We start from the raw sequence: 23,796 nt of genomic DNA on the forward strand, positions 1-23,796 counted from the left end.
TGACCCACACCACCCTGGCCACACTCTCACTGACCCACACCACCCTGGCCACACTCTCACTGACCCACACCACCCTGGCCACACTCTCACTGACCCACACCACCCTGGCCACACTCTCACTGACCCACACCACCCTGGCCACACTCTCACTGACCCACACCACCCTGGCCACACTCTCACTGACCCACACCACCCTGGCCACACTCTCACTGACCCACACCACCCTGGCCACACTCTCACTGACCCACACCACCCTGGCCACACTCTCACTGACCCACACCACCCTGGCCACACTCTCACTGACCCACACCCCCCTGGCCACACTCTCACTGACCCACACCACCCTGGCCACACTCTCACTGACCCACACCACCCTGGCCACACTCTCATTTCACCTAAAAACCATGACCTCCAGGTTCAGACACTGCTTTTTCCCAACATCTAATAGGCTCTTAAACACTACAAATACTAACTAAACTACAAACTGTCTTGGTTGCACTAGTAACTTTGGGGGTTTCTTTGCACTAATATATTAATTTTTAAATATAATATAAATATGTTGTTTTAATATAACATAAAAATTCAATAAGTATAATTTATTGGATTTTTATGTTGGTTATGTTATCTATTAGTACTGTGTTTGCAGACCTGCTGTGCTACTGCAAGTAAGAACTTCATTGTACATAAACACTCTTGACTCTTGTTGTGCTGGTCAGTAAAGAGCTAATGGGTCAAGGCAAATGGGTTAAAGTGGGCAGTGTTGAGTTTAGTTTATTGTCACGTGTACCGAGGTGCAATGAAAAGCTTTTGTTGCGTGCTAACCAGTCAGCGGAAAGACAACACATGATTACAAATCATGTACCAATCCTGCAGTGGACCAAGTCAGATCGGCCCAAGATGGGAGATGATTCACAAAAGGACACAAAATGCTGGAGTAACTCAGCAGGTCAGGCAGCATCTAGGAGAGAGGGAATGGGTGACATTTCCGGTCAAAACCCTTCCTCAGACTGTGGAAGTCTGAGGAAGGGTCTCGACCCGAAACGTCACCCACTCCCTCTCTCCTAGATGCTGCCTGACTTGCTGAGTTACTCCAGCATTTTGTGATGCCTTCGATTTGTACCAGCATCTGCAGTTGTTTTCCTACACAAAAGGACACAAAGTGCTTAGGCAACTCACTTGTTCTCCAGGGATGCTGCCTGACCTACAGCAGGTCATGCAGCATCCCTGAACAACATGTGTAGGAAGGAACTGCCGATGCTGGTTTAAACCGAAGATAGATTTTGATGTTGTCAAGCTGGAAAGGATGCAGAGAAGATTTCCGAGGATGTTGCCAGGACGAGAGGGTATGAGCTCTAGGCAGAGGTTCAGTGGGCTGGGACTCTTATTCCTTGAAGCACAGGAGGATGAGAGGTGATCTTATAGAGGTGTAAAAGACCATGAGAGGAATAGATTGGATAGATGGACAGAGTCTCTTGCCCAGAGTAGGTGAATCGAGGACCAGAGGACATAGGTTTAAGGTGAAGGGGAAAAGATTTAATAGGAATCTGAGGGGTAACTTTCTCACACAAAGGGTGGTGGATGTATGGAACAAGCTGCCTGAGGAGGTAGTTGAGGCAGGGACTATCCCAACACTTAAGAAGCAGTTAGACAGGCACATGGATAGGACAGGTTTAGAGGGATATTAGGCAGGCAGGTGGGACTGGTGTAGCTGGAACATGTTGGCCGGTGTGGGCAAGTTGGGCCGAAGGTCCTGTTTCCACGCTGTATCATTCTATGACTCTATAGACACGAAATGCTGAAGTAACTCAGCGGGACAGGCAGCATCTGTGGTGAGACGGCATGGGAGACCCTTTCACAGATTGGACCGGTCTGAAGAAGGGTCTCGACCTGAAACGTCGCCCATTCCTTCTCTCCAGAGATGCTGCCTGACCTGCTAAGTTACTCCAGCATTTTGTGTCTATCCCTGGAGAACATGTTTGTAGATAAGCTTATGGGTACTAAATGATTCAAATTCTTCATCCCGGAATATCATTTAATTTAGTTTATTTTCGTTTAGAGATACAGCACGGAAACAGGCCCTTCAGCCCACTGAGCTCTTCGCCAACCAGCGATTCCCGCACACTAACACTATCCTACACACACCAGGGACAATTTACAATTACACCAAGCCAATTAGCTGAGAAACCTGCACGTCTTTGTAGTGTGGGAGGAAACCGGAGCACCCGGAGAAAACCCACGCAGGTCACGGGGAGAACAAGCACTTGTAGTCAGGATCGAACCCGGGCCTAAGGCGCTGTTAGGCAGCAACTCTACCGCTGTGCCACCCTGCTGCCCCCTATTGGAGATCAGAGGACAGATTATCCGCAAGTAGCCATCAAATCTGCGGCAACATTTCTAACCGGCTACCGGTCGCGACTTTACTTACCATTTGTTACGAGACTGTAGATTGATCTCATATGTACTGGGAGGGCGCAGAGAAGGTTTACCAGAATTCTGTCTGGATTAGAGTGTTTCAGCTACAAGGAGAGGTTGGGGAATCTTTGATTGTTTTCTCTGGATCGTCAAGAGTTTGAGGGGAGGCTTGTGTAGAAGTGTATAAAATGATGAGAGGCATAGATTGGGTAGACAGTCAGAACCTTTCTCTCCAGGGTGGATCTGTCCAACACTGGAGGACATAGCTGAGGTGAGAGGGGGAACGTTTAATGGAGAGAGCCTTTAATAGAGGCAGAGCCAGTATTTTTACACAGAGAGTGGTGGGGGCCTGGATCGCATTGCCAGGGGTGGTGGTTGAGGCAGATCCAACAGTGGCCCTTTAGAAGCTTCTAGATAGGCCCATGGTAGTTCAGGGAATGGAGGGATATGGAGACAGATATGCAGGCAGATGAGATTAGTTTAACTTGGCATCATGGTTGGCACAAACATTGTGGGCTGAATGGCCTGTTCCTGTGCTGTACTGCCCTATGCCTGTGAACTGCCTTCGGGCAGATAGATGTGCAGTAGATAGGTGGCCTTTATAATTTTCAGATAAGATGCAGTTTCGACCGCCAGCCCACCTCTCGCACTAAATGGGCGCCATTGTTTCTCTCTGAGGGGTCAATTGTCCTTGTTCTGGGGTCAAAGTGATGGAGATAACAGAGTGGATTAGGTGGTGGTCAGTCTGACAATCAGCATGAGTAATGTGTTGCCCTTGTGCCCGCTCACCAGAACTCACACCAGGGCACGGATTGTGAATGTTACCGTGAGGCATCTTGGTTGTGTTTCTGGTGCAGCTGGTGCGCCAGAGACCCAGGTTCGATCCTGACCTCGGGCGCTCGTCTGTGCGCGCGGAGTTTGCGCGTTCTCTCTGTGACCGCGTGGGTTTCCTCCCACATCCCAAAGACGTGCGATGTGGTAGGTGAGTTGGCCTCTGTAAAATTGCCCCCCAGTGCGTAGGGAGCGGATGTGACAATTGGGGATAACATGGAACTAGTGCGAACGGGCGATCGACGGTTGGCGTGGACTCGAAGGGCCTGTGTCTTCCAATCTTCAGGCAGAGCGCAGAAGCAGATACCATTAACACGTGTCCATTTTTCCAGAGTACAGGTACTCTGACTTTTATTGTGGCATGAATGATAACATAAACAAAAAACATGAAAATATACAACTTATATTACACTATGTTATGAACAAAATATAAATCTATAATTCTATGTTATATTTACATATCTTTCTTTAAATTTCAAGTGAGGTGGTAGATTCAGTTTACTTTGTTTTGAGCTCCACTCGATTTGATTGTCTTCCTGAACACAATCTGTGTCTAATAAATTTTAGAGCCATTCATGGCCAATAAATACATTTTCTTTTAAAAAAAAACAGTACAGCATCATAAGAATTGAGTAGTCTGAGATAAGGAAATACAGAATGCAAAATGTCAGTGAGACGAGAACTCTGAACGAAACAAAAAAACAAAAACAAAACCATAAAAACAAAATGGGGTAAAAATTAAAGGGCAAAAATTACAAATAAAAGAGGGGAGAATCTCGGACACAGTTTTCATTGTTGGGATGTAAATCAGAAACGGTTCTCAGCCATGAAGTAAAAGTCATGGTGAAACCTTACTGGAGCTAAAACAAAGTACTCTTGCAGTCCAGAGTCACATAAATAAACAGGGAGCCAAAAAAATGTACTGGTGTTGGGAGTCCACTTACGCGGGACTTGAAGTCTCACAAGAGTCAGAAATTTGTTCACACAGTCGAGGGAAAATAAAACGAAAAACTGGTTTCACATTTTACATAAAGTGATATAAAACACTTGGGGTTTTTTTTTCTGGATTTTTTTTTTTTTCTTATCTTTTTCAGTTACAGAGTGCTTTAGCGAATCAGTTCTAAATGACCATGACAATTAAATAGGAAATGAGATTATGAGAAAATGGTCTCATTTCGGTCGAAACAAACAGTCGAAATATTTTCACGCCTGCTGAATACACATTATAACATGACATCACTAGGACTTGAAGAACATAAAAAGAAAAAACCTTATAGCTAAAATACCAGGCTTAAATATCTACAGCTACACAATGCTGCATTGAGAATCAATTAGTTAGAATGGAAAAAATAAATTAGACATAACTTACTAGCTGCGGGAATAGCTGATCATCATTGTACACTATTAAGAGGCAGTTAAAATTGAAAAATACAGTCAAAAATTACAAATTAAACACTGACATGCAGTATATGTCCAGCTAATCCACCTATAAGAACAAAGCCATTTTAATTTCACTTATCCAAAAATTGTATTTCGGGATGGATGGGGATTGAAATTCAGACACCCAAAAATCCACTGGAGGTATCGCACCATCTCACAAACCAAGCAAAAGCCCACCTCAGCGCCCACCTTCAAATGAGGTGAACGCGTTCAGATACAGGCTTTGCTTCTGGGTTAGTTCATTCAATCGCCGTCCCTCCCCCCCCACTCCACCTCACCCTCCACCCACCCCCCCCCCCCCCCACCCCCACCCACACCCCAAACTTAAGCGTATGTTGGTTGGAATTTCTTTTATATTTAAGTGCTACGATCTCGGATTTTTTAAAAAAGTGTGAAAAGAGTGATTGCCTTGCTGAGGAAGCGGGAGGAGGGATGGCAGTTTTCAGGGCAAAGGGAGTGGGGAGGGATATTGTGGACATCCGCGCTCTTTGCTGTCACTACCTCTGACACCCTATAAAGTACCGTAAGACCCCCCCCTCTCTCTCTCTCTCTCTCTCTCTCTCTCTCTCTCCTCTCTCTCTTTTTCTCTCTATCTCTCTCTCTATCTCTCTCTCTATCTCCAGCTATCCTTCCATCTCTCACTCACCAAATCACACAGAATGTACACACACACACACACACAAACACAGAATGCACACGTGCGCACACATGCATACGCACACACAGAATGCACACGCGCACACACACACACAGAATGCACATGTGTGCACACATGCATACGCACACACAGAATGCACACGCACCCACACACACAGAATGTTCACATGTGTGCATATACACACACACACGCACGCACACACACACGCGTACACACACACACACACACACACAATGCACGTGCACACACACACATGCGCGCACACACAAGCGCAGAATTCACATCATTACAAGGTTTCTCACGCTTTCAGCTTTCCCCTCTTTCACCTGAGAGCTGCCACTGCCATCTCCTACAGCTGCTGGTGTGGCAAGATGTTCAGGATTGTCTTAAGACCCAACAACATCCCGAGCTGAAAGGACTGCTGGAAAATGCAAGAACTAATTCCAAAAAGTTACAAATTTTGGCACTTACTCGGAGTTGCGTTTTGAAATGGTGTGCAATGAGAAAGAAACACACACGCATACACACACACGCACGCACGCGCACACACAAGTACTCGAATGATGGTGCAACGGTATCTCAAGATTCAAGAAAATAGATTCCTTTGAAGCAAAGGTAACTTGAGAGCAACAACAAAAAAACATGAGTTTTTCCTTAATCCATCCAAAAAAACAAGAACAAAACGAAAAGAAAAAAAAAAACACCTTTTATTGTGGCACAAAATAAACAAAACACATTCACAAGCCACTTGTTGGCACTTTGTACCTGAGTGAGAATTTTATAGAATCTTCTAGAACGACAGGTTAGACAAAGCTCAGGAGGGTAAGAGCGCAGTGCTTAGGAATAGCAGCTGACTTTACTGCCATCCGTTTACCCATAGCTTATCATTTTTTCCCATGCCTGTACATAGGCCGATGTCTATTAGTCAGTAGAGCTCTGACTATATCTTGTTTATTAAGACTAAATAGTTTTAAATAACAGTCAGTGTATCGGAGAGTCACCATGTGCTTGGCTCTGGTGGGATGGGACGCTCCCCCCCCCACCCCCGCGTGCGTGGGTCGGGCCGACGTTGACTGGGATGTTGGCCGCCGCCGGGGCCTTGCCCGCTCAGGCTCAGTCAGCGTGGGACTGCGCCACGTGGTTCTCGTCCTCGCTGCCGTAGTCCGGTTCGGGGTCGTCCTCGTCCTCGTCCTCGTACTCGTCGAAGACTCCGCCGCCGCCGTTCACCGCCCCCGCCCTCAGCTCCTCCCGGCCGCGGCCCTCCTCCGACTTGAGGCTGTAAGTGCTCTGGATGACGGGCATGCTGGGCTCGGGGCTGCTGGACATGCTCGAGTGCTCGGAGGGCAGGCGGGGAGAGGGCATGCCCGCCATGCCCATGGCTCCAGGGTACACCACGCCCGCCGTGGCAATGGGGATCTGGCCTTGCTGCCTGCCAACACCAACACACAAACACACTTACAAACCGTGACTGTGCGAACCCCCCAACCCCTTCCAACATCAACATCCATCTTTTTCTCGGAGTGGCGGCACGGCGGTAGAGTCGACGCCTCACAGCGCCCGGGGCCCGGGTCTGATCCCGACAGCGGGTGCCCGTCTGTACGGAGTTTGTACGTTCTCCCCGTGACCTGTGTGGGTTTTCTCCGAGATCTTCGGATTCCCCCCACACTCCAAAGATGTACAGGTTTGTAGTTTAATTGGTTCGGTATAATTGTAAATTGTCCCTCGTGTGTGCGGGGTAGTGTTAATGTGTGGGGATCATTGGTCGGTGCAGACTCGGTGACTCGAAGGGCCTGTTTCTCTAAACTAAACTAAACCTCCACTGATATGGAGATAGGCGGAAGATCTTAACACCGTGAGACCAGGGTGGTGAATCTGTGGAATTCATTGCCACAGAGGGCTGTGGAGGCCAAGTCAATGGATATTGTTAAGGCAGAGACTGGTAAATTCTTGATTAGTACGGGTGTCAGGGGTTATGGGGAGAAGGCAGGAGAATGGGGTTGAGCGGGAGGGATAGACCATGATTGAATGGCGGAGTAAACTCGATGGGCCGACTGGCCTAATTCTGCTTCTATCACTTCTATCACTTATGAAATTAGAAGACCATAAGACATAGGAACAGAATTAGGCCATTCGGCCCATCGAGTCTACTTTGCCATTCAATCGTGGCTGATCTATTTTTCCCTCTCAACCCCATTCTCCTACTTTCTCCCCGTAACCTTTTACTAATCAAGAACAAGTGATTCTCTGCTTTAAAAATACCTAAACAGCCATCTCAGTTTAGTTTAGTTTAGAGCAGTGCTTCTTAAACTGGTGAATGGTTCACCCAAGGGTGAATGAAACAAGAGGGGTGCATGATGTGTATGATGTGTGAATGACTTAATGTATATAAAATTATACTCAATTATACTCAACGGAGAATTAGACAGAAATTATCAAAAAACATAAGAAGATTTAGTCGAGGGTGAATGACATTTTGTGATAAAGACTCAAGGGTGAATGAGTTTAAGAAGCACTGGTTTAGACATACAGAAACACGCCCTTTGCAGCACCGAGTCCGCGCCGACCAGCGATCTCCATACACTGGCACTATCCCAAACCCCCGGGACAATTTACAACTTTTACCAAAGCCAATTAACCTACAAACCTGCACGTCTTTGGAGTGTGGGAGGAAACCGGAGCACACGGGGAAAAACCCACGCAGTCACAGGGAGAACGTACAAACTCCATACAGAGGATCGAACCGGGGTCTCCAGCGCAGGAAGGCCGCAACTCGACCACTGCGCCACCGTGCCGCCCCCATTGTGACAAAGAATTCCACAGATTCACCGCCCTCTGGCTAAAGAGATTCCTCGTCATCTCCATTCTAAAGGTAGGTCCTCTTATTCGGGTTTACTTTGGTTTGGAGACACAGTGCGGAAACAGGCCCCCATCGGCCCACTTTGCTCCACCTTTTTTGTCTCTATCTTCGGTGTAAACCAGCATCTGCGGTTCCTTCCCTCACATAAACCTTAAGCCCACGATGGGTGTTGCTTCGTCGATGGACCCGTTTTTGGTTCGTTTCCCCCCAGTCCCTTGAAATTTCTCCTTGTCAAGTGTATTTTCAACTTCCTTTTCGAAAGTTAGGACTGAATCTGTTACCGGGTAAATGGATTCCAGATCATAACCATATGCTACGATTCATAATTGAATTAGAAAGCTGGAGAACCACAATGTGGTGTTGCATGCACAACTCGGAAGGAATCCACTGGAGACTTTCTTGCTGTCAGTACCAGCAAAATAATGAATTGGCCCAAACTTTCCAATCCCTTCTCTCCGAAATGTTGACAAAAACTCAATTATTGATAACGCAAGCCAAGATATCCCCTCCCCCCATCTGTATTTTGTTCACCAGCAATTGGGATGTACGCTGAGGCAAATATCTGTATTATAAAAGGAAATGTGTAAGGTCAGTGGATGATACCGTCAGGTAATCAGCATGAAAGGCAGATGGGTCTCGGTTAATTGTGAACATTGGCAGCACTTTCGTTCAATCAGCCAGCAGTGTCCTTGCAGTGAGTCACTGCAAGAGCTGTCGCTGCCTTCAGCTTCTGCGGTACAAAGCCATTTCCAAGAGGGATGGTTTCTACCAACTTGAACAAAAGGCAATGACTGCTTGGAGACACCATTATTCTCCAATTTCCTCTTCCGGGCCTGGGATTAGCTCTTCGGGCTAAGGGAATCAAGGGATATGGGTGAGGCAAAGCCGGAACGGGGTACTAACTTTGGATGATCAGCCATGATCATATCGAATGACGGGTGCTGGCTCGAAGGGCCGAATGGCCTACTCCTGCGCCTATTTTCTATGTTACTATCGTTTCTGTGCAACTGGCCCTTCGACCCACCAGGTCCATGCCGACCCGTGCACTAGATCTATGTATTCCCAGTTTCACGTCCTACAAATTAGGAGCAATTTACACAAGCCAATTAATTAATAACCCGCACATCTTTGGAATGTGGGAGGAAACAGGAGCACCTGCAAGAAACTCACGTGGTCACGGGGAGAACGGCGCAAACTCATTCTTTGTTTCTGGGCCAAATTCCCATTCGTACAGGTTACGACTCAATACCTCATCTTCCCATTCCCACACTGACCTTTCTGTCCTGGGCCTCCTCCATTGTCTTGTGAGGCCCAGCGCAAATTGGAGGAACAGCACCTCATATTTCGCTTGGGCAGCTTACACCCCAGCGGTATGAACATTGACTTCTCTAACTTAAAGTGACCCTCGCATCCCCTCTCTCTCCGTCCCTCCCCCACCCTCTTTCACCGTCATTCTGTTGAGTTTCACTGTCTGCTATCACCTAGCCCACAGCTAACAATGGTCCTTGATCATCGTTACTTTTTTTGCATATCTTTCATTAATTTGTTCTATATCTCTTTATATATCACCGTCTGTATCTCTCATTTCCCCCTCCCTCAATTCTCAGTCTGAAGAAGGGCCTCGACCCGAAACGTCACCTATTCCTTTTCTCCAGAGATGCTGCCTGAACCGCTGAGTTACTCCAGCTTTTTGTGTCTATCTTTGGTTTAAACCAACACCTGCAGTTCCTTCCTACGCAATACCTTATCAATGATAGCCAAGGGCAGGTGGTAAACAGAGGCCACAAGGGACTGCAGGTGCTGGTTTACAAAAAAAGACACATAGTGCTGGAGTAACTCGGCGGGTCAGGCAGCATCTCCTGAGAACATGGAGAGACGATGTTTCAGGTCAAGACTCTTCTTCCCAATTGTCTGAAGAAATGGTGGCACGGCGGTAGAGTTGCTGCTTAAAGGCGCCAGAGACCCGGGTTCGATCCTGACCACGGGTGCTGTCTGTACTGAGTTTGTACGTTCTCCCTATGACCAAGTGGGTTTTCTTCGGGTGCTCCGGTTTCCTCCCACACTCCAAAGACGTACAGGTTTGTAGGCTAGTTGGCTTCGGAAAAAATTGTAAAATTGTCCCTAGTGTGTAGGATCGTGCCGGGGTAGAGGGTGATCGCTGGTCGGCACGCTCTCCATGGGCCGAAAGGCCTGTTTCCGTGCTGTATCTCCAAAAGTCAAATAAAAACTCAAAGGTCCTTCAGCCCAACTTGCCCATGCCAACTACAATGCTATAGTCCCACCTACCCATGTTTGGCTCGTATCCCTCTAAACTTTTCTCATCCAAGAGGTTGGAGAATCTCTGCAATTCTCGACCCAATTGTCCGTGGAGATATTCTCAAGACTGAGATTGACTGTCAGGTACAGGCAGTGTATTTTTTGTGGCGAGACGCGCCACAATGGGGTACAGGCACCTCTATAAAAAGTTAAAAACTTGATTTGCAAATGTAAAAAAATATTTCCACAAATGCATTGTGGGCCAAAGGGCCTGTTCTTGTGTCGTATTGTGCTATGTTTAGTTTAGTTTAGTTTAGTTTAGAGATACGGTGCGAAAACAGGCCCTTCGGCCCACCGAGTCCGCGCCGACCAGCGATCCCCACACACCAACACTATCCTACACAAACTCGGGACAATTTACACTTGCACCAAGCCAATTAACCTACAAACCTGAACGTCTTTGGAACGTGGGTGGAAACCGTCGATCTCGGAGAAAACCCACGCAGGTCAGGGGGAGAACGTACAAACTCTGTGCAGACAAACACCCGTGGTCAGCATTGATCCCGTTGTCTCTGCCGCCGCGCCACCGTGCTGCCCTAAGAATGTTCTAAGAACTGAGCGGAGAACCTCCTTACCCAACAGTGAAAAACTGCCGCATTTCCTGGCGCCGGTTGCGCATCAGGGCTTTGTATTCACCGATCCTCAGCTTCTTGCCGTCCACCACGCAGGTGCGCTTTGGCCGGGGTTTGTACTTGTAGTCGGGGTACCTCTCCAGGTGCTGCTTGCTGAGTCGGGCCTGCTCCTCGTAGTACGGCTGCTTCTCCAGGTTCGTCATGGACTTCCAACGAGAGCCTGCGGAGGAGCAAGACATTGGAAATGAAGGGTCACTGCAAAGACAGAGCCACGGCGTTGGGCATCTCTTCGTGTGCGGCTGCATCAGGCGGAGCGTGGAGCCAAGGCACGTGGGTACCGAGTGCCACTACCTGCTGAGGTTCTACCTGTCCCCGGTGTTGCGAAGGATGGGCCTGGCGCAGATGCCACACAATGTGCCAGTCAGCTGGACATTGCCACACCATCTGTCGCTCATGGAAAGGTTCATCCGACCCATCACCTTTGACCACCTCTAACCTTTGCCACTTCTTTTTATCAGGCACCAACCACTTCTAAACTTTCCCCCTCTCACCTTACAGCTAGGCCCTCTAGTGTCGAGCATTTCCACCCTGGGTGAAAAAGGATTTGAATGTCTACCCTATCTACGCCACTCATAATTTTATATACTTCTATCAAGTCTCCCCCTTGTGACTGAGGGGATTGTATAGGTGTGAAGGGATTGGGCTGTCCACATGGTCAGGTGTGGAGGGATTGGCCCATCTCGTGGTCAGGTGTGGAGGGATTGGCCCATCTCGTGGTCAGGTGTGGAGGGATTGGTCCATCTCATGGTCAGGTGTGGTGGGATTGGCCCATCTCATGGTCAGGTGTGGAGGGATTGGTCCATGGTCAGGTGTGGAGGGATTGGTCCATTTCATGGTCAGGTGTGGAGGGATTGGTCCATGGTCAGGTGTGGAGCGATTGGTCCATTTCATGGTCAGGTGTGGAGGGATTGGTCCATGGTCAGGTGTGGTGGGATTGGCCCATCTCGTGGTCAGCTGTGGAGGGATTGGCCCATCTCGTGGTCAGGTGTGGAGGGATTGGTCCATTTCATGGTCAGGTGTGGAGGGATTGGCCCATCTTGTGGTCAGTTGTGGAGGAATTGGCCCATCTAATGGTCAGGTGTGGAGGGATTGGCCCATCTCGTGGTCAGGTGTGGAGGGATTGGTCCATTCCGTGATCAGGTGTGGAGGGATTGGCCCATCTCATGGTCAGGTGCGGTGGGATTGGCCTGTCGTCTAAGGGTCAGGATGGGGAGTAAAGGAAGTGACCACGACTCTTTTCTCCAAGGGTGAAGGGATTAGCCTGCCACCCGTGACCTCCAGATTCAAGAACAGCTTCCTCCCATCATCCAGCAGATTCTTGAACCACCCTGTACAACATGAAGCACAACCCTATCTCAGCATCAAACCATGATGAACTTTGCATGACTAAGGATGCTCTACAAATTTGCCCCGGGACTAGCTTAGTTCACTTTAGTTTAGCATCACGTGTACCAAATACGATGAAAAGCTTTTGTTGCGTGCTAATCAGTCAGCGGAAAGACAATCGAGCCGTCCACAGTGTACAGAAACGGGATAGAGGGAATAAGGTTTAGTGCAAGAATGAAAGAATGTGTCGACTGGGCTTATATTCACTGGCATTTAGAAGGATGAGAGGGGATCTTATAGAAACATATAAAATCCTTAAAGGATTGGACAGGCTTGATGCAGGAAAAATGTTCCCGATGTTGGGGCAGTCCAGAACCAAGGGTCACAGTTTTAAGAATAAGGGGTAGGCTATTTAGGACTGAGATGAGGAAAAACTTTTTCACCCAGAGAGTTGTGAATCTGTGAAATTCTCTGCCACAGAAGGCAGTGGAGGCCAATTCACTGGATGTTTTCAAGAGAGAGTTAGATTTAGCTCTTAGGGCTAAAGGAATCAAGGGGAATCAAGGGAATCAAGGCGGCGCGGACTTGGTGGGCCGAAAAGGCCTGTTTCCGTGCTGTATATATATGATATGATATGATATGATGATATGGGGAAAAAGCAGGAACGGGGTACTGATTCTGGATGATCAGCCATGATAATATTGAATGGCGACGCTGGCTCGAAGGGGCCGAACGGCCTCCTCCTGCACCTATTGTTCTATGTTTCTAAGTTCTAGGATGGTTCAGTTGGCTGACGCGGTGGGCATGCGGGGGAGTTACTGTTGGGAGCGGTAGAGGGGATGTGACGGCGTGGAGTTGTGAAGGGTTAGCCACTCGATGCTGACTCCAGCATGGCACCAGGGCAGCCAAGGGTGAGCTGGAAGGAAGTGTTGCTGGTGACACCCTGCCATTGCACTGAGGAGGTGGGAGCAGGTGGCACACTGGGTGCAATCAACAGATTCCGAGCGGCAGGCTGCTCTGTCGGCGGCTGCCAGCCAAGCCTCATGGCGTGACGCAAGCATGGCACCGAGCAGCTGGCACACGCCAACCCACCGCCCCTTCGAAGGCACAGCAACCCGGACCCTGCACTCTGCTGCCACAAAATGTAAGACAGGGAGAGAGAGGACTCAGGGCGGCACATCAAGTGTTTAGTTCAGTTTAGAGATACAGCACGGAAACAGGCCCTTCGGCCCACTGAGTCCACGCCAACCAGCGATCCCCGCAAACTAACGCTACCCTAAACACACTAGGGACAATTTACATTTATACCAAGCCAATATCAGGCATATTTATTCACAAAATGTTGGAGTAACTCAGCAGGTCAGGCAGCATCTCGGGAGAGAAGGAATGGGTGACGTTTCGGGTCGAGACCCTTCTTCTTGACCCGAAACGTCACCCATTCCTTCTCTCCCGAGATGCTGCCTGACCTGCTGAGTTACTCCAGCATTTTGTGAATAAATCGATTTGTACCAGCATCTGCAGTTATTTTCTTATAATATCAGAGATAAATAGATTCTTGATTAGTACGGGTGTCAGGGGTTATGGGGAGAAGGCAGGAGAATGGGGTCAGGAGGGAGAGATAGATCAGCCGTGATTGAATGGCGGGGTAGACCTGATGGGCCGAATGGCTTAATTCTACTCCTATCACTTTTGACCTTTTGTCCTCAGTTAACCTCCATACCTGTACGTCTTTAGAATGTGGGGGGAAACCAGGGAACCCGGAGAAAACCCACGCAGGTCATGGGGAGAACGTACAACCCCGGTACAGGCAGCACCCGTAGTCGGGATGGAACCCGGGTCTCTGGCGCTGTGAGGCAGCAACTCTACCGCTGCCCCACCGTGCCGCCCTATTCACGCAGCTCTTGATCAGGAGGGCTGTGGATAAAGAGGACGCTTGCTATCTTTCTCCAAGGGTGGAGGGGTTTTGCTCGAGTCGCTTACACTGCGTTCAGTTGTATGAACGTAGACTTCTCTAATTCTAAGTAACTTCTCTTACACTCCCCTCCTCCACCCTAGTTGTTTAACCAGTCCCACAGTTCACTGCACTGAATCCATCTTGCGATCACACCTTCCCCAGCCAACAATGGGCCTACCAGGGCACCACCCTGCCCGAGGTCATGAGGTCATTTGCTGCCGGCCCCTGATTTGCCCCCATCTTTTCTCACCTCCAGCTCTTCCGCCCCCAGCCCCCTATTTTCAGTCTGAAGAAGGGCCCCGACCGAAAACGTCACCCGTCCTTATCCTCCGGAGATGCTGCCTGACACACTGAATTACTCCAGCACTTTTGTGTCTAATATCTTCGAGGATAAAACTAGAGGCTTAAAGAGAGAAGGGCGGCACGGTGGCGCAGTGGTAGAGTTCTGGTTCTGGTTGATTACTGCACAAACACCTCAATTATCTCGCGCAGGTCGGAGTGAGTAGAGTAGTGATTAAATTTTGAAGTGGGTCCTTTTGACCAAGTTGAGGCGATCTAGTTGCCCAATCCCCTTTCTAAATGACCGAACATTGGGAGGGGCAACGTGTGTTGGGCGGTAACATATTCCATTCCCTTATCGTCCTCGGGTAAAGGGAATATTGGTTGCAAAGTTTATTGGAATTCAGCGAGTTGATGATGTATTTTGTCTTGTTTCATGGCAGTTGGCGCTCTGGGATGACGGAAGATTTGATGGCGTGATTTTGTGAATCTCCTTGTAAATTGCTGCCTTGCAGCGCCAGAGCCTCAGGTTCTATCCCGACTACAGGTGTTGTCTGTACGGAGTTTGCGCGTTCTCCCCGTGACCACGTGGGTTTCTTGCAGGTGCTCCTGTTTCCCCCCACACTCCAAAGATGTGCGGGTTATTAATTAATTGGCTTCTGTAAATTGCTCCGAATTTGTAGGACGTGAAACTGGGAATGCATGGATCTAGTGCATGGGTGATCGCTGGAGTTTAGAAGGATGAGGGGGGAACCTCATTGAAAGTTACTGAATAGTGAAAGGCCTGGATAGAGTGGATGTGGAGAGGATGTTTCCACTAGTGGGAGAGTCTAGGACCGGAGGCCATAGAATAAAAGGACGTCCCTTTAGAAACGATATGGGGAGGAATTTGTTGTCAGAGGGAGATGAATCTATGGAATTTATTGCCCAGAAGGCTGTAGAGGCTGTCAAAGGGTATTTTTAAAGCAGAGATAGACAGATTTTGAAGTGTCAGAGGTTATGGGGAGAAGGCAGGAGAATGGGGTTGAGAGGGAGAGATAGGTCGGCCACGATTGAACGGCGGAGTAGACGATGGGCCGAATGGCCTAACTCTGCTCCTGCAACGTATGAACTGTGATCAGAGGAATGGAGGGCGGCTGGCACCAAGTTATTCCCTGGCGGCATCATGAGCAGCACTCGGTGTTGGTGTTTAGACTTCAGAGGATGCTTGGAGGCAGCACAGCACGCCTGGGCCTTGTTGAGATCGGAGCCTCTGACGATCTCGATGGTTGAGGGCCAGACCTTGTAAATGCAGAGGGTACTCCGCCCTACCATCCACACTGCCAGAGTTACAACAGTCAGCCCTTTGTTTGACCCTGTCACACACCCACAAAATAACACAGCAACCAAACCAATGATTCAACACCGACTTTCCTTCCCAAAGAAAAAGGTTTAGCTTAGCTTAGTTTCGTTTATGGGATTATGGGGAAAATCAAGGGATATGGGGACAAAGCCAGATCGGGGTCGCTCTGCTGGAGCTGGAGGCCTTGCCTGGGACTGGCTTTGAGCCCCACCGTGGGGCTGTGGACTTTCCATCTGAGCGTGCGATCCCTTGCCTGGGATCGACGCTCCAACGCGGCCTGCAGACTTAAACATCGAGGAGTTCGCAGTCTCGGGTTGAGACCGGTCGGGAGCTCCAAGCTGCACGAGGTTCGACCGGTCCCGACCCGGGGCAGATCGCCTGGCTCAGGGGGAGCTGAGATTCCCCGATGCAGGAGCTTGATCGCCCCGACGAGGAAGGTCCATGGCCGGCTACGGGAGTCAAGATCGTCACGTCAACGGAAGGTTCGAGGCCCCCGACCGCTGGAGGACAAAGAAGGGAAGAGATTGAACTTTTTTTCACCTTCCATCACAGTGAGGAATGTGGAGGAGTCACTGTGGTGGATGTTCATGTTAAAATTGATTTTGTGCATCCTGTTGCTTTTTATTATTATGACTGTATGGCAAATGAGGTTCCTCGTATGTTGCAAAACATACTTGGCTAATAAAGTACGATTGTGATTGTGATTGATTTTGGATGATCAGCCATGATCATATTGAATGGCGATGCTGGCTCGAAGGGCCGAATGGCCTACTCCTGCACCTATTTGCTATGTTTAGAGATACAACATGGAAACAGGCCCTTCGTCCCACCGAGTCAGCGCCGACCTTAGTACACCTGTACACTAAATGTGTAGGAAAGAACTGCAGATGCAGGTTTAAATCGGAGATGGACACAAAATGCTGGAGTAACTCAGCAGGACAGGCAGCATCTCTGGAGAGAAGGAATGGGTGACATTTCAAGTCGAGGCCCTTCTTCAGACCCGACCAGAAACGTCACCCGTTCCTTCTCTCCGGAGATGCTGCCTGTCCCGCTGAGTTGCTCCAGCATTTTGTGCATCACTTGCACACCAGTTCTATGTTATCCCTGATTCACATCCTACACACTAGGGGCAATTTACAGAAGCCAGTTAACCTACAGAACAAGAACAAGGAGCATCTGAGCAGAAAAGAAAGAGATTCAGAGCAAGTATACTGGAGCTCAGTGTGAAGGCCTGCTCTTCAAAGTTGGATGATGGGATGGTCTAGAGACTGAAGAACATTACGCTGCATGGAGCGGCGGTGGAAGGAGCTGACGGTATGGCATTGGGCCAGGCCGACCCCTACTTCACAGGGCGGCACGGTGGCGCAGCGGTAGAGTTGCTGCCTTACAGCGAATGCAGCGCCGGAGACTCAGGTTCAATCCTGACTACGGGCGCGGTCTGTACGGAGTTTGTACGTTCTCCCCCTGACCTGCGTGGGTTTTCTCCGAGATCTTCGGTTTCCTCACACACTCCAAAGACGTACAGGTATGTACGTTAATTGGCTGGGCAAATGTTAAAAAAAATTGTCCCTAGTGTGTGTAGGATAGTGTTAATGTGCGGGGATCGCTGGGCGGCGCAGACCCGGTGGGCCGAAGGGCCTGTTTCCGCGCTGTATCTCTGAAATGTAAAAAAAAATCTAAAAATTCATCGATCCATTGCCGCCAGGACACCGAGCCTTAAAGTGCCTCATATAAGTAGTTGCACATCTCTTTGGACCAAGGCTATTATGTTCAGCGACTTGGAGGTAGGTAGCTAGGTGATGCGTGACTCTCTGTGTGGTGTTCCGGAGAAGGGTCTGTTGCACCCATGTAGAGTTTGATGCGGTTGAGTTTTAGTTCAGAGATACAACATGGAAACAGGCCCTATTGGCCCAACGAGTCCACGCTGATCGCCGTTCACCCACACACACTAGTTCTACGTCATCTCACTTTCTCTTCCACTCCCGTACACAATTCCGCAGAGGGCCAATCAACCCGCAAACCCCCACGTCTCTGGGAGGAAACCCACGCGGTCACAGGGAGAGCGTGCAAACTCCGCGCGCGCGCGCAGACGGCGCCTGAGGTCAGGATTGGATCCTGGGCCTCTGGCGCTGTGAGGCAGCTTGTTCTCACTGGCACGCGGGCCAAGCATTTGACTGTATCTCTGCACAAGTGACGATAAATAAACTAGACTCATTATCAGAGGGAGGGGTTGTGGACGTGGAGGGAATTCATGACATCCATTCTGCACAAAATGGCAATTCCCATTTACGGCCATTTTGCCTGCGTGCCTCGACCTAATGCATTGTCAATCCACGTGGAAATATTATTAATTCAGCATTGAATCTTTTAACTCTTGTGCGGTCCCCGAATGATCTGTAATCTTTGCCTGCTGAAAGACACGTTGGAACATCAAATGTGTTTATCTGGCCGAGAACCGTGGCAGAATGATGTGTGGAGCTGAGATTTTGTTTGTGTACTTAGAAATCCTTAGAAGCTTGTTAAAATGTCAGCTGAATCCTCGGGAGTCCAGTGAAATGTCAAGCCCCTGCTCTCCACAATGAGCCGGTTTGTTTCTCATTGTTCTTCCAGTGACATGGGCTCCTGGTTATTGTGCTCCAGTGTTACTGTTGGAAAATGCTCCATTGCTTCCTTGGACCCTTTACGCCAACTGCTCCCGCAAATTCAGCAAGGCGGAGGAGCTAGTTATCGACTTCAGGAAGCCGTGGGGGTGCACATGCCCCCAGTCAGCATCAACGGTGCCGACGTGGAAATGGTTGGCAGCTTCAGAGAGAGAGAGAGAGAGAGAGAGAGAGAGAGAGAAAGAGAAAGAGAGAGAAAGAGAGGGGGAGAGGAAGAGAGAGAGAGAGAGAGAGAGAGAGAGAGAGAGAGAGAGAGAGAGAGAGAGAGAGAGAGAGAGAGAGAGAGAGAGAGAGAGAGAGAGAGAGAGAGAGAGAGAGAGAGAGAGAGAGAGAGAGAGAGAGAGAGAGAGAGAGAGAGAGAGAAAGAAATAGACATATAGAGATATAGAGACACAGAGATCGATAGAGATAGAGAGACATAGAGATATAGGGATATTCAGAGATAGGTGGAGAGAGAGAGAGAGAGAGATTTGAGATGTCAGAGCTCATGATCCTCCATATGCTGTGCTGTGGTCTCAGCTGTCCTCACACGCTGAGCTCAGGCCAATGACTTTCCACACAGTGAGGGTGGCAAAACCATGAGAGAGAGCCATCCCTACATCCTTCCTGGTAGCTGGGTGGAAATGGCAGTGGAGCGAGTGTGGGAGAGGGGTGGGTGCAGCTGCTCAGGGCCTGTACACGTCCAGCGTGAAGCCTGAGAGCCCAGGCAGGCAGGCAGGCAGGCGGGCAGGCAGGCAGGCAGGCAAGCGGGCAGGCAGGCGGGCAGGCGGGCAGGCGAGCGGGCAGGCGGGCAGGCAGGCGGGCAGGCAGGCGGGCAGGCAGGCGGGCAGGCAGGCAGGCAGGGCAGGCGGGCAGGCAGGCAGGCAGGGAAGGCACCTTTCACACAGAGAGTGCGGAGAAGTTCTGCCACTTACGGCAGCAAATCCATTGTAATCTCGGAGCTTTGAGCAGCTTCCCAGCGGCTGTATCTTTTCAATTGCGCGTAAAATATGATGTTGAAACGAGCTACTCCTCCCCAGCACCTCAGAGTACCCTGCCCCCTTCCCTTCACCCTCCATAGCAACGAGCCACAAATTCCCATTTAAAACACCAAGGGAAATAATTAAAACAAACATTATCCAGCCGCTCTCTAGCTGCTGGGCAAGTTTTCACTGTTTTGACATTAAGGAGGCTATTTCTTACTGAAAATTTGTAATTTAATTTGGCAAAGTCATAGAATAAGGAGCTCACGAAAAGAATTACACGCTTGTTATCTGTCAGGCTGTCAGGAAGAATTGCAGGGATATTATCAGACTGCCCTTTGTCTTCTGAACAGTGTTGTTTTTCCTCTCACTTATTAATTAATCACATCGACACACTCTGCTACCTGACAACTCAACTTCGTGCTCAGTGCCGCTAAGCTTTGTAATTAATTACAAACTATTAAGAGCAAATGGTCATGATCTTTGTGATGTTACTGTTGTCCTACTTCCTAGCGAGGATGTAAACAACGGCACTTTCTATTAAGAGGAGAAAATAAGATAATCACCCAAGATGGCAGCTATTATCTGCGGGAATGTAACACTGAGGCTTCATCAGGTGCTGGTCAGACCGCACTTAGGAGCATTGGGAGCAGTTCTAGGCCCCCATATCTGAGGAAGGATGTACTGGCTTTGGAGAGGGTCCAGAGGAGGTTTACGAGAATGATCCCAGGTGTGATTGGGTTCAGCGTGTGACGGCACTGGGCCTGTTGAGAATGATGAGGAGGGGACCTCTTTGAAACTTACCGACTGGTGAAAGGCCTGGATAGAGTGGATGTGAAGAGGATGTTTCCAACTAGTGGGAGAATCTCGGACCAGAGGCCACAGCCTCAGAATAAAGGGACGTCACTTTAGGAAGGAGATGAGGAGGTATTTCTTTAGTCAGAGGGTGGTGAATCTGTGGAATTCATTGCCACAGACTGCTGTCTTAGCCAAGTCGATGGATATTCTTCGATAGTACGGGTGTCAGGGGTTATGGGGGAGAAGGCAGGAGAATGGGGTTGAGAGGGAAAGATAGATCGGCCATGATTGAATGGCGGAGTAGACTTGATGAGCCGAATGGCCTAATTCTGCTTCTATAACTTTGACCTGATGAAACTCTCGGCAGGTTCGGCCGCACCTGTGGGATGGGAAGTGGAGTTGGTGTTTCTGGTCGGAGATGCTTTGTCAGAGGTGGGAAGGTGTTTGGCAGAGAGCATGTTGACTGGGTGTAGCACGGCCTGTTCTAGCAACTCAAACACCCTGGAACAAAGGAGATTGCAGAGAGTGCTGTACACCACCCAGCCCCTCACTGGTGATTAGTACTAGTGTCAGGGGTAATGGGGGAGAAGGCAGGAGAATGGGGTTGAGAGGGAAAGATAGATCGACCCTTATTGAATGGCGGAGTAGACTTGATAGGCCTAATGGCACAATTCTGCTCCTACAAATTCTGAATGTTTTGAAGGCTGTTTAGTTTAGTTTAGTTTAGTTTACAGATACAACGCGGAAACAGGCCCTTCGGCCCACCGGGTCCGCACCGACCAGTGATCCCCGCACATTAACACTATCCTATACCCACTAGGGACAATGTTTACATTTACCCAGCCAATTAACCTACAACCCTGTACGTCTTTGGAGTGTGGGAGGAAACCAAAGATCCCGGAGAAAGGGGCCACAGTTTAAGAATAAGGGGTAGGCCATTTAGAACGGAGATGAGGAAAAACTTTTTCAGTCAGAGAGTTGTGAATCTGTGGAATTCTCTGCCTCAGAAGGCAGTGGAGGCCAATTCTCTGAATGCATTCAAGAGAGAGTTAGATAGAGCTCTTAAGGATAGCGGAGTCAGGGGGTATGGGGAGAAGGCAGGAACGGGGTACTGATTGAGAATGATCAGCCATGATCACATTGAATGGTGGTGCTGGCTTGAAGGGCCGAATGACCTACTCCTGCACCTATTGTCTATTGTCTATAAAACCCACGCAGGTCACGGGGAGAACGTACAAACTCCGTACAGACAGCGCCCATAGTCGGGATCGAACCCGGGTCTCCGGTGCTGCATTCGCTGTAAGGCAGCAACTCTACCGCTGTGCCACCGTGAGGCCGTTGCTTACCTAGGATCTTGCTGATGTTGGAGTTGTGCATGTCGGGGAAGGCCTGCAGAATCTTCCGCCTCTCGTCCTTGGCCCAGACCATGAAGGCGTTCATCGGCCGCTTTATGTGGGGCTCGTTGCTGCTCCTGCCCCTCGCTTCCCGGTAAATCCTGGGCTCCGAAACCCCCGCGCTTCCTGCCAGAGACAAGGAACGGTCAAGCCCAAAATGCCGACGTGAGGAGCCGCAGATGCTGCCGTGCGTGGGATGGAACTGCAGACCCTGGTCCACACCGACAACGGACGCAAGAGGCTGGAGTAACTCAGCGGGTCGGGCAGCATCTCTGGAGAAAAGGAATAGGCGACGTTTCGTGTCGAGACTGAGACAGAGACAGTCTGAAGAAGGGTCTCGACCCGAAACGTCACATATTCCTTTTATCCAGAGATGCTCAGTTACTCCAGCATTTTGTGTCTAGGAGATGCTGGAGTCTTGTTTAGAGTTTAGAATTTAGAGATACTGCACGGAAACAGGCCCTTCACCCCAATGAGCCCGCGCTGACCAGCGATCCCAGCGCACTAACACTATCCTACACGCACTAGGAACAATTTACAATTAAACCAAGACAATTAACCTACAAACCTGTACGTCTTTGGAGTGTGGGAGGAAACCGGAGATCCCGGAGAAAACCCACGCGGGTCACGGGGAGAACGTACAAACTCCGTACAGGCAGCGCCCGTAGTCGGGATGGAACCCGGGTCTCTGGCGCGGTGAGGCGGGACCTCTACCACCGGGCCACTCCCTCATATTAAATTCCTCACAAAGAAATATTTTCTATTTCACAATTCATGATGAAAAGACTGCAGCAGGTAATCTGCACCTTTCAAGACAGATTAAAACCCTCAATGTGAACGAAACGATAAACGCATGCATATAAAAAATGAGCGCCAACCATCTGATTCTGCAGCGAGGTTAAAGTCCACCATCGCATGTCCAAACTTCCCGTCTTCTGGTCTCTTCTCAGACAGATGTTGGGCCAGATTTTCCAGTGATGTTTTATCATGCACCTGTAGATGAGAAGCAAGCACGCATGAAGAAGGGTCTCGACCCGAAACGTCACCCATTCCTTCTCTCCTGAGATGCTGCCTGTCCTGCTGAGTTACTCCAGCATTTTGTGAATAAATACCTTCGATTTGTACCAGCATCTGCAATTATTTTCTTATATTATAACTAAAAGACGCCATCTTTGAATCTAAGAACCTGAGAGCTCCCTGCTAGATTATTGAGAACCAAAGTTCTTCCACTGGGAATGAATTTCCTTCTCCGCCCAGTTTTTCAGTAACTGACATCTCGACTGAAAAGCAGGAAGGATGTTTAGAGATACAGCATGGAAACAGACCCTTTGGCCCACCGATTCCGTGCCTACAACCAGTTCTATGTGTCGGAAGGAACTGCAGGTGCTGGTTTGCTCCAAAGATAGACACAAAGTGCCGGAGTAACTCAGCGGACGGGACAGGCAGCATCTCTAGAGAAAAATAAATGGTGACAAATAGGTAATGATTACGGTATAGGTGACAAAGGTCTCAACCTGAAACATCACCTATTCCTTTTCTCCAGGGATGCTGCCTGACCCTTTGAGTTACTCCAGCAGTTTGTGTCTATCTTCACACTAGTTCTACATTACGCACTAATATTGGAGTTTTTGTTTTTTCATTTATGCGCCACTGTGATGATCTATAGTCTTTTCATATCTGGTGGGGGTGTCAAGGGTTACGGGGAGAAGGCAGGAGAATGGGGGTTGTGAGGGAAAGATAGATCAGCCATGATTGAATGGCCGAGTAGACTCAATGGACTGAATGGCCTAATTCTACTCCTAGGACTTACGAACACTACACTTTTGTACTCTATTTTCATATACTCTTACTTTGCTCCTATTTTCCATTTGCTTCTACAATTCCTTTGGCGCAGTCTTGCAAGCAAGCCGACAGAATGCTTTAAAAATATTTTTT

At 49.1% G+C, this 23,796-nt stretch overlaps 1 protein-coding gene across 5 annotated transcripts in view; it reads right to left on the minus strand.

Annotated features, from left to right (window-relative positions):
* Positions 1 to 5,006: 5,006 nt before the first annotated feature.
* The window catches only part of sox5 (SRY-box transcription factor 5), a 278,595-nt gene continuing 259,805 nt past the window's right edge, over positions 5,007 to 23,796 (minus strand). For all 5 annotated transcript variants that reach the window (XM_078420000.1, XM_078420002.1, XM_078419999.1 and 2 more), the window contains 4 exons: positions 22,740 to 22,854; positions 21,814 to 21,987; positions 11,090 to 11,306; positions 5,007 to 6,770 (listed from right to left, as the gene is read on the minus strand). In XM_078420000.1, the coding sequence (XP_078276126.1) occupies positions 6,455 to 6,770; positions 11,090 to 11,306; positions 21,814 to 21,987; positions 22,740 to 22,854 (822 nt within the window). In that variant the 3' untranslated portion in view covers positions 5,007 to 6,454. The remainder of the gene's footprint in view (positions 6,771 to 11,089; positions 11,307 to 21,813; positions 21,988 to 22,739; positions 22,855 to 23,796) is intronic.

Source organism: Rhinoraja longicauda, chromosome 23 (assembly GCF_053455715.1).
Source record: "Rhinoraja longicauda isolate Sanriku21f chromosome 23, sRhiLon1.1, whole genome shotgun sequence".
In the NCBI taxonomy this organism is placed as follows: Eukaryota; Metazoa; Chordata; class Chondrichthyes; order Rajiformes; family Arhynchobatidae; genus Rhinoraja; species Rhinoraja longicauda.